This window comes from Tupaia chinensis, unplaced genomic scaffold (assembly GCF_000334495.1).
Source record: "Tupaia chinensis unplaced genomic scaffold, TupChi_1.0 Scaffold144982_1, whole genome shotgun sequence".
Classification (NCBI taxonomy): Eukaryota; Metazoa; Chordata; class Mammalia; order Scandentia; family Tupaiidae; genus Tupaia; species Tupaia belangeri.
This window is the reverse complement of record NW_006204841.1, coordinates 83,681-99,264: the sequence shown is the minus strand read 5'-3', so window position 1 is coordinate 99,264 and position 15,584 is coordinate 83,681. Positions and strand designations below refer to the sequence as shown.

Here is a 15,584-nt window from a genome sequence, read left to right as displayed (position 1 = left end):
AGACCCAGTTTCCTCTGTTTTTAGCATCTTTTGGATTTTTAAAGTTATTTATGTTGGGGCCACCAGGTAGTGCAGAGGTTAAGGCACTGGATCCCACATGGCCAACTAGCAGTTCAAGTTCCAGACCCGTGGCTTGAGGATCATGCTAGGTGTGTGTGTGTATGTGTGTGTCCAAAATTCCAAGAGGAGAATTGAATTGCTGGCTTGAAAAATTAAGCACAAGTTTACTTTGAGAAAATGAAATATCTTATTTAAGATCAAATGTAGTAAGGAAAAAAATGTGATTTTCTGTTTTAAGTTGTCCTTAATAATTAAACTTATAGATACTAAACAAAAGGTTAGGGAACCAGCAGTTAGCGTAATGGCTATGTCGCTGGACTCCCACGTAGTCGACCGCGGTTCGCATCTCGGACCCGGTGGCTTAAATCTCACGCCGGGCGCGTGTGCGTGCGTGCCCAAGATCCCGAGAGGAGAATGGAGGAGAAGGGATTGCGGCGTGACCATCCCCCCTGGGGGGTGATTTCTCGCTTTCTGTCTCTATGTCTCTGTCTGGCGAGCGCACGCGCCCTATAGCGGAAAAACCTCTCCAAAAAAAAAAAAAAAAATGGTTAAAAGAGTAATGCACTGTTTTTGTGTTTTAAGTGCACATGTTTTGTCTAAAAGAGAATTTTGATGGTTGCTCAAAAGAAGAAATACTAACAAATCCTTACGTTAGGCTTCATTGGATGTTTTTGGTTGTTTTTGCTATATTTTTGCTATAGGGTGCATGTGCTTGCCAGACAGACAGAGAGACAGAGAGACAGAAAGCGAGAAATCACCCCCAGGGGGAATGGCCATACCGTAGTCCCTTCTCGTTCTCCTCTCAGGATCCTGGGAATACACACACACACGCTTGATGTGAGTTTTAAGCCACTAGGTCTGGGACGCGAACTGCGGTTGACTACATGGGAGTCCAGCGACATAGCCATTATGCTAACTGCTGATCTCTCATTGGATTTTTTTTTTGAGAGGTTTTTTTCGCTATAGGGCGCGTGCGCTCGCCAGACAGACAGAGAGAGACATAGAGACAGAAAGCGAGAAATCACCCCCCAGGGGGGATGGTCACGCCGCAATCCCTTCTCCTCCATTCTCCTCTCGGGATCTTGGGCACGTACGCACACGCGCCCGGCGTGAGTTTTAAGCCACCGGGTCCAGGACGCGAACCGCGGTTGACTACGTGGGAGTCCAGCGACATAGCCATTACGCTAACTGCTGGTTCCCAGAATTTTTTGTTTAAGTTTTATTTGTTTCTTCTTCTGAGGGAGAGACAAATAGGCACTCCCAACAAGTTCTCCACAGCCTCGGGTAACCCAGATTTCAGGCACGTGCCCACATACACCTAGTGGGCAAAGAGAGGCCCTGAGTCATGAGCCCAGAATTGTGGGTCCAGGTCTGTTACCACGGTACCACCATTTGGCCCAAGGCTTCAGTGTCTAGTTCAGTTCTGGTGAAAATTTCCTAGACTGGCCTCATAGCTGTTTTTAAACTCTGTTATTGGGAGCTAGATCCCATGTGGCCAGTTGTAGTTTAAGCCCCAGCAGCTTGGGGGGTAAAACACATGCCAAGTGCATCTGTGTGCATTCTCAAAATCTTGATGGTATAGAGGAATAGAGGAAAAGGGATTGCAGAATGACAACACTGTATTATTGTGAGACACTTTCTCTAGAGAGTACACATGTACCTCTTTCTCTAGAGAGTACATGTACCCTGTGGCAATTAAAAATTTTTTAATTAAAAAAAAAGGTGCCTTTCCATTTTAATTAATGGTCAGTATGACTTTAAAATTATTAATTTAGGGCCAGCCCCAAAGCACAGTGTTTAAGCACTGTCATTTGGGAGTTGGGTACCATACAGCCAACCACAGTTTGAATTCCAGCCCCAGCAGCTTGAAAACAAACCAAAAAAATTTAATTTAAAATTTAAATCTGAGGGCCAGCAGGTAGTGTGGGGGCTAAGGCACTGGAATTCCCACATGGCTGACCATGGTTTGAGTCCCAGACCTGGTGGCTTGCTTTTTCTCTCTTTTTCTTTCTGTCTTCCTCTGACCAAACTCATGTGAAATAATAATAAAATAAATATATAAAATCACAAAACTGATTGTAAGCCTTGCCAGCAAATAACATTTTCTTAGCTTTGTTACTTGTACTTGAAAATTAAGTAATTTCATAATAAAACTGATTTAGATACATTTTAACATGTTTTTGGCTAACAAACCAGCATAAATGCTTTAGTCACTTTGTGACTGAGAACAAAATCTGTTTTTTCCTCTTCATCTGGTTTTCTGTGACATATCTTAAAGTTATATACTTGAATGTCAGGAGATATTTTGGAGATCATAGCTTACCCCTTGACATTATCAGCAAGAAACATAAAATTTAGAGAAGTTGAACTTAACTATACAGCACTTTAGTAGAAATGCTAAAGTGCAAAGTCTCTAGCTTTACTGCTAGCTTCAGATTTGTTAAAATGTTACTGCTTGAGGTTGGTGTCTTTACATTTGTTTTAATGTGTTCCTGAGAGAGACTTACATTTGTAACTATGCAGGGTGGGGAATGTGACTGACTGTAGAGTAACCCAGAGGAGCCCAGAACTGCAGTGCCATGGTTAGAATCCTGGAAGCCTTTTCTTTTCCACTCTTCCCAGTCTGGAAACTAGACACTGTGCTTTAAGAGTTAGTATAAGGTCAGCAGGTGGTGATTATGTTGCCGCACTCCCCACATGGCTGACCGCAGTAAGCCCTAGCTAGTGGCTTGAAACTCGGGCCAGGTGCATATACGTGCTTGCCCAAGATCCTGGGAGGAGAATGGAGAAGGGATTGCGGCATGGCCACCCCTCTGAGGGATGATTCCTCACTGTCCCTCTCTCTGTCTCTCTCTCTCTGGCAAGCATATGCACCTCAAGGCCAAAACCTCTCAATGAAAGAGAGAGAGAGTCAGTCAGAAAGTCAGTTAAAAAGAAAGAAAAAAAAAAGGAAGGAAAGAAAAGAAAGAAGAAAAAAGAAAGTAAGTATAAGGGTTAGCAGGTGGCCTGGTAGTTAAGGTGCTGGACTCTGATGTGGTCAGCCACGGTCCGAGTCACTTTCCCCCTGCTTCTCTCTGTCTCTCTCTGATCAAATTAAAAAATAATGATGAAATTTTGGGGGGACCGGCAGTTAGCATAATGGCTGTCACTGGACTCCCATGTAGTCAACTGCGGTTCGAGTCCTAGACCTGGTGGCTTAAACTCACACCAGGTGTGTGTGTGCATGCCCAAGATCCCGAGAGGAGAATGGAGGAGAAGGGATGCGGCATGGCCATCCCCCCTGGAGGGTGATTTCTTGCTTTCTGTCTGTCTGTCTCTGTCTTTCCAGCGAGCGCATGCACCCTGTAGCAAAAACCTCTCAAAACATAAATAAATTTTTAAAAAATGAAATAAAAAAATAATTTTAAAAAGAAGTTAGTATAGTCTTCGGTATAAACTACAGTGGACAGGACCAGCACATGGTGTAATGGTTACATTGCTTGACTCTCACGTTAGTCAACCATGGTTCGAGACCTGGACACGGTGGCTTAAAACTCACACTGGGCACATGTGCATATGTGCCCAAAATCAAGAGAGGAGAATAGTGGAGAAGGGATTGCAGTGTGGCCATATCCCCTGGGGGTGATTAAAAAAAAAAGAAAGAAAGAAACTATAGTGGACAGGGGCCAACAAGTTGTATGATGGTTAAGGTGCTTGACTCCCATATGGCTGACTGTGGTTTGAGTCCTGGACCTATCAGCTTGAAAAATCACACCAGATTCTGATGTATGCATGCCCAAAATCCCTGGAAGAGAATGGAGGAGAAGGGATAGTGGCATGGCCATTCTCCTGGGGGCAGGGGTGTGATTTCTCCCTTTCTCTCTCTCTGTCTCTCTCTGGTACATGTACCTATGGCAAAAACCTGAAAAAAGAATTACAGTGGGCAGAAATAGGGTCTTTTCAATAGATAACATGATGGTAGCGAAGGTTAATTATTAGGGCCATAATGTTTGTCCATTATGCTTGTAAATAAGGAACACAGTTTAAAAACATGTTACATCTAAAACAGGACTTTTCCAAAGGATCTTTCAGTCCCTTTTAAGCAACTGTCCTCTGTAAGAGTCCTTTGTTTAATGGTTGGTTGTCCAACTGAGGGAAAAGATCATTGGTGATAATTAATCATTTTCCCTAAATGGTAACATTGACCTAATGTGGAAAACCCAGAAAGCTCTGGATTCATGTCATAAGCAGGACTTTTTCCTTCATGAAAATGACTGATGTGGATGAAAGAGTCCAGGAGGCTGTCGTTGTCTTGTCTTCACTTTGGGTTGTGTCTGGGAACTATTGTAAGTGGACGTTACGGTAACTTTGTCCTCGAGCAGCCTCGTGGAAAGGTTTAGGTGTCGTGGTTAGTGGAAGATCGGTGACAGGACAAGCAGCCAGTGGGGAGCAGTGCTTGTGAGATCATGCTCTCCGTGCTAACTGTTGGTCCTCTTTCCCCATGAGTAAGGAGCACCCTGTGAGCTTGTGGGCCGACAAGCAGGGGCGACATAGGTCTGTTTACTGAAGCAGTGCCAGGAGGAGAAATTGCTAGTAAGAAGTCAGAGTGGAAAACTGGGATCATTCTCAAAATGAACGTTTTAGTTCTTATTTCAAGGCTGTTTTTTTGCATTACTATCAATCCTTTATTTTGATATTTTGTCAGTAAAAGGCAATTTTGTATTTTTGTTTATGCCCGAATTTTTCATTCATTCCTTCAGTTCAAGAGGCTTTTCAGACTTCTAGAAGAATCCCTTGTAAAAATACAGATTTGGGACCAGCAGTTAGCGTAATGGCTATGTCGCTGGACTCCTATGTAGTCGACAGTGGTTCGCGTCTCGGACCCGGTGGCTTAAAACTCACGCCGGGCGCGTGTGCGTGCATGCCTAAGATCCCGAGAGGAGAACGGAGGAGAAGGGATTGTGGCATGGCTCTCCCCCCTGGGGGTGATTTTTCACTTTCTGTCTTTCTGTCTGTCTCTGTCTGGCGAGCACACGCGCCCTATAGCAAAAACCTCTAAAAAAAAAAAGATAGGACCCTTTTGCTCATTTATGGGACTGCAGGACATTGACATTAAAATATAACAAGTTCTTTTATGATCAATGGGAAATGAATGATATGAGTAGTAAGTACTAGAAGAATTTTATTATCTTTACTGTGCATTATGGTGTTAAGGGAATGCTTTATTTTTTTTTCCCCCCGGAAGGTGTGAGTGTTCGACAGAGCGCGCGAGAAAGCAGCCCCCTCCCCTATGTAGCACAGTCATGCTGCAAGCCCTCCCCTCCATGTCTCCACCTAAGGGAATGCTTTTTTTTTTTGGAGAGGTTTTTGCTATAGGGCACGTGCGCTCGCCAGACAGACAGAGAGAGACATAGAGACAGAAAGCGAGAAATCACACCCCCCCCCAGGGGGGATGGTCACGCTGCAATCCCTTCTCCTCCATTCTAGGGAATGCTTTTTTGAAGGAAATAATTTGCCCTGGCACTTGAAAGATGAGAACTGCAGTAATGTGGTGGGAGGGGGGAGGTGGTTCCACTTCATGGAGTGGACAATGAGGGCTCGGGAAAAGAAGTAAAAGAATGGGAATGTGTGGCTCGTGGGGAGGATTACAGTAAAACACCCCTTTCCCTCTCACTAGCTGCAGTAGCTCTCTCTTATTAATTGCTTATGTTATAGTTTTGGTTTTTAAGTAGTAGAGCTCTTCAGAGAAAATCTTACATATGTTTAAAACACCAGCAGAATAAAAGTGGAACTGCTTTGGTTGTGCACTGGAGGAAAGACCCTTCACCCTGGTCTCGGTTCCGGTCTGCGCTGACGTCCACGGTGCCCTTCAGATAGCACTGCAGTATCCCTAGGGCTCCACTGAGCACTGTGAAAAGATAGAGAAACCAAGGGGAGCGGCCTGGATGCAGTAGGAAAGGCGAGGTTTGCGGTGGGTGGTATTTAGAGATAGGGACTGCCTTATTCATCCTTGATTCTATGGCCGTGGCACGTTGTAGGCAGCCTGCTGTTTGTAGATTCCCGTTGATTGATGAGTCATGATTAAAGCCATATTTTCGTGAGAATTGTAATGCTAACTATATTAGTTGTCCTTTTTCAGGGAGGGAGTCGCAATAAGCAAGGCTTTTTGACAGTGAGATACAGGATAGGTGCCTGGAAAATACGAAATATAAAAGGAGGGGCACACTGGACAGTTGCAGTGACTCCAAAGTCAGATCTCGTCCTCATTTGACCTGTGCCTACGCTCACCGTCGTTCACCTAGGGTTGACTGTGTGGCAAGCCTGCACCTGGGAGTTAGAAATTCTTCTGATTAACACTTTTCGTCATGCTGTATTTCAAATGTTCAAATTTGGTTTGCAATATCTGCTTTGCAAGTAATTTATATCAGGCTCTCGAGGCCCTGTTGATCACGAATCTGGTGACGCTAGTATCCGAGACAGGCAGGTGGTGCTGACCTTCTCCTTTCCCAGTCTACACGGCCTGTATCTTGACATTCGTTGGTTTTCACAGATAATTGAAACTTAACTGTGTGCTCCTCTGTTGTTTAGTAGTGATTATATGCATGTCTTGGCTCATTAAAAGTTGTTTTACTTTTTAAAATTTCTTTTGCAGTCTGATCTTGTGGATCAAAGTATATTTAATTTTATCCCAGAGGGGGAACATTCAGAGGTTTATAAAATACTCTCTACCCATCTGCTGGAAAGTGATTCATTAACCCCTGAATATTTAAAATGTAAGTAGCAGCTGTTAAACAAAAAGTCATATGTTATATTTGGTATTATTATCTTTTACTTTTTGCAAGTTTATTAAAAACATAGACATATTTAACTTAATTAACATATAGCATTATTCCATATACCCTATTGTAGCCTTGTTTTTTTTTTTTTTTTTTTTTTTTTTTTTTTTTTTTTTTTTTTTTTTTTTTATTGCTAGAGGGTGCGTGCCAGAGGTAGAGGAGAAAGCAAACCCCTCAGGAACGGTCACCCTGCAGTCTCTTCTCTCTCCTTTGGGGATTTTGGGCACACACACACAAATCCCTGCCTTATTTCTCAAACTGTCAGATCTGGGTCTTGAATCTCGTGGTTGGCCTGTGGGATCCTGGCTGTTTAATCATCAGACCACAGAGCTAGAACCTTTTTATATACAGATAACTGTGACCATATTGAAATTCCAAGATGGGAGGCCAGCGGGTGGCATGGTGGTTAAGGCACTAGATTTTCACCTGTCCAATCGCAGTTCAATTCCTAGACCTGGAGGCTTGCTTTCTCACTTTCTCTCTCACGTTTTCTCTCTCTCATGAGTGCATGTGCCCCATAGCAATTTTTTTAAAAATGATAATAAAAGTAAATAATGAAAAAATAAAAATTCAAGATGAGACCAGCAGGTAGTGTGGTGGTAAAGGCTCTGAACTCCCACATGGCCAAAGGTGGTTCAAGTCCTGGACCTGACGAATTGCTTTCTCACTTTCTTTTGCTTTGCCTCTCTTGTGAGCACATGTGCCCTGTGGCAGATTAAAAAATAATAATAATAATAAATAAAATTAATTATATTTGGATTAGGTTTTTGCCATAGGTCATGTGTGCTTGCTGATGAGAGAGACAGAGACAATAAGAGGGAGAGTGAGAAATCACCACCCTGGGGGATGGCCATGCCACAGTCCTTTCTTCTCCATTCCTTTGGGATTTGGGGCATGCACACACATGCATCCAGCATGATTTTCAGGCCACGAGGTTGGGGACTCTTAACTGCAGTCAGCTATGTGGAGTCCAGTTCCTTAACCACTATGCCACCTTCCGGCCCCACATAAATCATTCTTCTTTTAAAAAAAGTCCAAGATGTATTAGAGAATACATTGGGATCTTACTTGTTTGTTATAATATGAGTAAAGATGGAACTTCACCAATTGACTCTATAAATCTGGGGGGAAAACTTCTTTTAAAATGATTAAATAAAAAGAATAGTTGTCGGGGCCAGCAGGTGGTGTGGTGGTTAAGGATGCTGGACTCCCACGTTGCTGACCAGGGTTCAAGTCTTGGACCTGGTAGCTTGCTTTCTCACTTTGTGTCTGTCTGTCTGTCTCTCTCTCGTCTTTCTCTGGTCAAATCAAAACAAATAATAATAAATTTATATTAAAAAATTATTAAGAAAAGGATAGTTGTCTGCTTTATTAAACAGAATTAAATAGCTGTTTATTGGATATATCTACTGTACCAGGGATTTGTTCTATAACATAAAAGTCAAGAATTGTTAAGAAAAAGTGTTCCTACCATTAAGAAACACAAAATATTACGGTATAATCAAAGTTTCTACTAGGTTCATTGGGTGTATTAATTTGACTAGAGCACCTCCTTTTCTTTATTATATTAGCCTTTGTAAAATCTGAAATTAGATATTAGATATTTTCTTTAATCAGTTTTTAAGTGATTTTAAAATTTTGTCTTGTCTGATAATACTGACATTAATTATCTTAAAGGTCTTTTTTTGGTGAGCCCTCAGATTCTGTAGATCACAGTCTTAGAATTGAAGTATCTATATATATATATATATACACACACACACACACACACACATGTACCTGTACATATATTGGGTTTTCAAGAAAGTTATGATTTATTTTTGCATAGAAAAACAGAAAAATGCATCATGTCTTTTCCCGTGACCTAATAGAGCTTGTAAGGGTGTATATGTATATCTTTAATAAAAATGAGTACCTTTTCAGAGGAAGTTGAGAAAAATTAGAGGCCCAGAGAATTCATTTGAAGCATATTCATAATGTTTTAAAGTTTGTATTCATTGAACCAGTTGGCCACTCTGGTCTGATATGTAGGAAAAGACTTGGGCGGGTATAATAGATGTAGACTCTCTCTATTGCATGTGTATGATAGATGTAAAACCACTCTGTCCTGTTAGCATTTGAATGTCATGTCTGAGGTACAGATGTGGGACAAGGAGAGCAGAACTAGAAAGCTGACACCCTGGAAGGCAGCGGTGGTAGAACAAACACAAGGAGTCTGCTTTTAAGACCCTCTGGAGGGCAGGATTGGCTGGAGAACCGAATAAAAGTCTCTGGCAAAATGATAAAGAAGCAGACTTGGGACCAAAAGAAAAACTAATCTTCTACCAGTAGAAGTAAGGATGGAGGGGAAAGTATGTGTGTGTGAAGTAAATCAGCTCAGCAGGACTTGATTTTAGGCACAGGCGGCCAGGTGGCGAGGATCATCAGTGGGAAGGGTTTGGGGAAGGAGGCAGATTTTGAACCTGTCGCGTCAATGGGAAAGCCAGCTGCCATGCTAATGGCAGAAGAGCACGAGCTTGATGTAGCTAGTGAAGGGAAGTTCCTCGTCCTCGAGCGCTGAAATGTGAGGAGAGCTGTCCGGGTCTGTGACAGGAGACAGCCAGGATGCAGCACGGTGGCAGAGGAGGCGGCACAGCGAGCATAGAGTGCATTTACCCCGATGGACGGTAATCTGTGACTGCGCCGAACTAACAGCACAGACAGAAAACTGGCTTCTGAGAGCGCCACTGGCGAAATAAGTAGCAGGTGATGCCAACGGGTTAGATCTGGGCCTTGTGTGGGAAGAGGAGACATCAGATTGATCAAGGTTCTAACTTGGGAAATAAGCATACGTAGGGTAAAAAGGGACAGTGACTTAGGAGAAAGAGGGATAAATTCACTCCCAAATATTTTGATTAAGTTACTGATGGGACAATTAAGTGAAAATGCTCTGAAAGCAAATAGTGATATAAAACGTTGTCTTACATATAATGCTCTATGTTGGAGACAGATTTCGGAGCGAAGAAGTTTATCGAGGCCAGTTAGTTCAAAAAGAATAGCAAAGGATCAAGATGAGAAGAGCCTTTGTGAAAGCTCCTAGTTTGAGGAAGAATTAGCAGAAGAGAAGAATAGTCAGTAAAGAAGGAAGGAATTTCGTGGTATGGGGATGATGAAATGTGAGTCCGAGAAGCGGTAGAAACAATGAGGAAAACACATTGAGGTTGATGACGCTAAGATTAGTAATTGTCTGACTAATTGCTGTGGAAGCATGAAGATGAGACCGCAGTTCATGCAATGAAGGGAATTGATGATACGGTCATGGTGGCTTAGTGATGGGGCCGTGCTATGCATCCTTGGGAGCTCTGCTCATGGTGTGAACTGAGTGTAATAAACCTGGACGCCGTAGCCTACTGTACACCTCCGCTGCAGGCGGTAGCCCGTGCTCCCTAGGGGCCACTGCCGTATCTGCAGTCCATTATTGACCAGAATTTCATTATGCTGTGCATGGCTGTAGGTGAAAACGGAAGCATATAATGAAAAAGGAGGTCTATGATACTAAAAATATTAGCATGAGAAACCCTTTGTTTGTTGGAGATGGGAAGACCTGAGCATATTCAGAAGTAGAAAGGACGTCCCGAGAAGAGAATGTGTAGATGCGAAAGGCGTGGATAACCGGAGTGGCCTGCTCCTAGGGAAGGCAGGGGAGGCTGTGCAAGGCGGAGCTGGGGTGTTAGCTCTAGAGGGGAAGCACCTCCATCTTAGGGTGAAAGGGAACCGGGAAGGAGGAGCAGATGAAATGGGGAAACGCAAGCTGCTTGTCCCAGATGATCTGCTTCCTCTGCTAAGGTCAAAGGTCACCTCATTACGGTACTCCACTTTTTCGGACTAAATAAAACGTGCTGAGGACTTCTGTTTGAGAAAATAATGGTTGTAGACGTACACAAATTTTGTTGCCGTGTTTCATGTGGTATATCGTTCATTGTGATGTGTCACAAGTGATAGGCTTTTTATTTCTTATTTCAGCAAAAAATCAGTTAGAATTCTGTTGTCATATGCTTCGAGGAACAATAGATCCAAAGGAGCCGTCTACCTATGAATATGTGAAGTTTATAGGTAATTTCAAATCTTTAAACAGCGGTGAGTTAAAATGCTTCTTTTATAAAATATTTTAACTTAGTATTTTCTAAGCTCTTAAAGACATAGATGTTGAAATGTCTGACAAGTAGTTTTACCGGAGTAACTGATGATATGTATTTCCTTATTTTAGTATCCACTTCAGCACACAATGGTTTTGAAGGAACTATTCAACGCACACATAGGCCTTCTTTTGAAGATAGAGTTTGTTTTGTAGCTACTGTCAGGTTAGCTACACCTCAGTTCATCAAGGTATGGTTCTAATTTTATTTCTCAAAGGGAAATTTTGTTCATCTTAGAGAACTTTTTTCTTGTTTTTGAGAGCATTTTGCTATCAGACACTTGTGTTTACTGGAAAGACAGAGAGACAGAAAACGAGAAGTCACCCTCCCCCCCAGGGGTAATACCCACACCACGGTCCATTCTTCTCCATTCTCCTCTCGGGATTTTGGGCACACAGGCACACATGCCCCGTGTGAGTTTTATGCCTCCGAGTCCAGGACTCAAACCACGGTCAACTACATGAGAGTCCAGCGATATAACCACTGTGCCATCCACTGGTCCCATATATAATTCTTTATATAATTTTTTTGTTTTTTTCAGAATGAGCGAAACTTCCTGCAAGCATTGAAATAGTAATGACTGTGATTCATTAAATATGCATGGTCGTTTTTCAAAAAGAACAAGTTATTGAGACACTCATTAATTATGTAACTATTAGTAATTTTTTTAGTGTATATTTTTTGTGGTTTAGCCAGTGGTTATATATCACCTTTGCTCTACTTTCGTGCAGAATTTTAGGATGCTTTTGTTTATAAATCATTGTCTTCATTAAAGGGGAAGTGAAATTCAGAAAATCTAGGTAATTTTTAAAAGGTTGCTTTTGAAATTTTCTTTTGAAATACAAAATGTTTTCTATTACATATAATTTACCTTTTCAATTTTAAAATTTAAATAATCTATTTTTATTTCCTGGGTCCAACAAGTAGATGATTAGCAGAGAGGTGAGAAAGTGGGGCCAGCCTGTGGCATGGTAGTTAAGGAGGCTGGATCCCACATGACTGACCACACAGTTCGAGTTTTGGACGTAGGGGCTTCAAAAACATGCTGAGTGTGTTTGCATGCGCTCAGACTCCTGAAAGGAAGGAGAGATGGAGGAGAAAGGATTGAGGTGTGGCTATTCCCCGTGGTGGGTGCTTTCTTACTTCCCCCCACCCGTTCTGTCTCTGGTGAGAGTGCATACCCTTTGGTAAAATTTAAAAAATAAAAGTGGGAAAGTAAAATAATAACACCACTAGAAAGCAACTGGAAAAAAGCCAGGCTAAGATTTAAAATTTAGGTGGACACCATAGTTTAAGTCAAAGTACTGAATTAGCAATCAGAAGGTTGTAAACCAGTCTTGCTCTCTCTCTTTTTTTTAAGAATTATTTAATTAATTCATTATTATTATTATTATTATTTTAATTTGACCAGAGTGAAAGAGAGAAAGGGAACGTGAGAAACCAGCTGCCAGGTCTGAGACTTTGCAGTCAGCCATGCGGGAGTCCAGAGCCTTAACCACCACTCCACCTGCTGGCCCTGGAATAGATTTTTTAAATATTGGATCATCAGGAAAGTCATGATACATTTTTGCATAGAGAAATATGTTAGGACTTTCCTAATGACTTCGTACTTAGATGAAAGTATAAGTATTTATTAGTGACCATTTAGATGGTTAAAGGTAAAAACAGTGTGTTGTGACTATCAGATTACTAGACTCTCTACCTCTACACAAGTATGTGTCCTTTAGTGAGATGGAAATTGTGTAACTGGCTATAAGGGAGGAGTAAGGCAGTTATTTTAGGACATACTAAGCTTACATCAGGCGATTAGAAATATGGAACTTTGGGACATCTAGTGGCATGGTTCTGAGGACGACTGGATCCCACATGCCTGACCACACCACTTGAGTCCCAGACCCACAGCTTGGGAAATAAACCAGGCACATGTGCATGGCTGCCCCCAGAATCCTAAAAGGAAGAATGGCGGAGATAGGATTGTGGCATGACTGTGCCCCCTAAGGGGGTACTTTCCGTCTCATTAGGTGAGTGCATGTACCCTCTGGCAAATTTTTTTTAAAAAGGAAATACGAGATTGTAATTTAGGAAAAACATCTGATTTCAGAATTAGGGTTTATGGACATGTAAGTGAATTGAGAATGTGTAGAGTTTGAAGTATCCAGAAACCTGCATCAAAGGATTATTTATTGCCACATTCTTCAGGACCAGAAAAATTAGTGTTAAAAATTTTGTTTAGGGAAAAGTTACCTAATAATGACTTATGTCTAGCAATGTTTAGGATTCTTCTAAGGATATAGGAAAGTATTGCTGAATTGTAATTATTAATTTATTTGTAGGAAATGTGCACTGTTGAAGAACCCAATGAAGAGTTTACATCTAGACATAGTTTAGAATGGAAGTTTCTATTTCTAGATCACAGGTAACTCCATTTTTCAATTCCATAAAAAATAGCCATGTTATATAATTCTAATAATGAATGGGCTTCAAGGACAAGGTTTTTTTAAAATCAGGACTTTTAAATCCATTATCCGTTTTTAAAAAAATGAAGTTCCCCAAAATTGATTTCTAGTTGCAATATTTCTTATTATGGAAAATGTTATAACATTGATTATTTTATATGTAATTTAGGGCACCACCCATCATAGGATATTTGCCATTTGAAGTTCTGGGAACATCAGGCTATGATTACTATCATGTGGATGACCTAGAAAATTTGGCAAAATGTCATGAGCACTGTAAGTTGATTTTAATATTTCTGATGACAATGGTTTTTAAAGCCTATAAATAGAATCCTGTCCTATTAGTGGAAGGTGGTAAATTTTATAACCATTTTTAAATGTATGAGAAGTTTCACTTTATATGTATAACCGATCTAGTAGGAATCATAAATCAAGTTCAGGGTAAACTTATTTCTAGTTCACGTGTTTCTATTTTTATAGTATGCAGTTTTATAAATGTGACATCTAAAACTCTTTGTTCTGAAGTTTATGCGCTCTTCATCTGGACTGAAGTAGATTCCTTTGAAAACAATAGTAGTGTATGGACTATTGGAATATTGTGTCATTAATTTTTATTTCCAAGCACTTAAGTCTTTTCCATCAGCTTGGAGAATCTGCTTTCGAAAGTTCCTAGCAAGTGCTCGGTGTTGCCTGCCGTGTGTTTTGGCAGCAGCTGAAGCATTTTCATTTTACAGTGCCAGCTGCTGTTCTCAGCACTCCATGTACTTGTCTCTTACTCATCTCTGCCGTTCTAAAAGGTAGATATTATCATAGCATTATCTCCATGAGTGGTAAACTGAGGCACGAATCCATAGCGCAGGATGGCGGAGACAGAATTGGAATTCAGGTCTACCTCTCCATCATGCTATTCGTTCTTTATTTTACTGAATAGGTTTTTGTTTCTTTGATCCTCCCTGCAAATCCTACATTCTTGGGTGTTCTCTAAAGCTTATTTAGATACTTAAGATGCTTTCATTATGTCTTGTGTAGCTCTCTGAAAGCTTTCTATTTGAAAATAAAGCATGTGATAAAATAGTATCAACTATATGGAAAATTTTTAGAGTCAAGTCCTTTCAGCACAAACAAAAATACTGTTCACTCTAAGTCATGTGGACACTAAGCACCAAGAGGTAGCAAAAAGACCTGACACTTTTAACTAGCTGAGTGACTTCGACAAGCAACTGAATGTAAACCTTGACTTCTTCATTGAAAAGAGAGAGATTCCTAACTAGCATTTCCTAAGGTTTGTTCCATTGACTTAAAAGAGGATTTCATGGTTAAGGAAGACTGGGAAACTTATAATCTCTCTCAGAGAATCTTCACATACATCAACATACTTAAGGTTTTGAGAAGACTAAAGAAACTTATTTAATGAAAAGTTACCTAGATTATTAGATTGCCGGGAAAGTCATTACATATTTTCCTATGTTTTCTCTATGCAAAACCTGTGTCATGGCTTTCCCGATGACCCAGTAATTTAACCATAAAATCCATTTTTTGCTCAACCATCTGCTAAAGGGTTCAAAACTTAAAATCTGCAGAACATGCTTTGGGAAATACTGCACTAAACAATTACTTCCAACAGTGAAGTGATTCTTACTTTGGTGAGTTATGATTCAAAATTAAATGCCTCAAAATTACATCTGCAGGAAAAAAAACTCAGACACAATTACCTCTTGTTGTTATCCTCAGTATGTCCAGTCAGGAGGAAGTCAACAGTGCATTCTTTTATCTATCTATCTATCTATTTATTTTTGAGAGAGCAATTTTTGCTATTGGGTGTATGTGTGCTTGCCAGAGAGACAGAGAGAGAAAGTGAAAAATTAACTCCCCCAGGAGACATGGCCATGCTATAGTCCCTTCTCCTCCATTGTCCTCTTGTGATCTTGGGCACACACGCACACGCGCTTGGTGTATTTCAAGTCTCTGCGTCCAGGACTCGAACCACAGTTGGCCATATGGGAGTCCAGTGCCTTAACCACTCTGCCATTTGTTGGCCCTAGCAATGTGAATTCTTTAGTATTTGGAATTTTTTTGTG

The 15,584-nt window shown here is 41.0% G+C and overlaps 1 protein-coding gene across 4 annotated transcripts in view; it reads left to right on the top strand.

The window, feature by feature from the left end:
- CLOCK (clock circadian regulator) overlaps window positions 1-15,584 on the top strand; it is a 125,238-nt gene that overhangs the window by 77,319 nt on the left and 32,335 nt on the right. For 3 of the 4 annotated variants that reach the window (XM_014583886.2, XM_014583885.2, XM_014583888.2), the window contains 5 exons: window positions 6,692-6,812; window positions 10,878-10,991; window positions 11,122-11,240; window positions 13,384-13,466; window positions 13,676-13,782. In XM_014583886.2, coding sequence (XP_014439372.1) covers window positions 6,692-6,812; window positions 10,878-10,991; window positions 11,122-11,240; window positions 13,384-13,466; window positions 13,676-13,782 — 544 coding nt within the window. The remainder of the gene's footprint in view (window positions 1-6,691; window positions 6,813-10,877; window positions 10,992-11,121; window positions 11,241-13,383; window positions 13,467-13,675; window positions 13,783-15,584) is intronic. The other variant, XM_014583887.2, reaches the window with a different exon arrangement.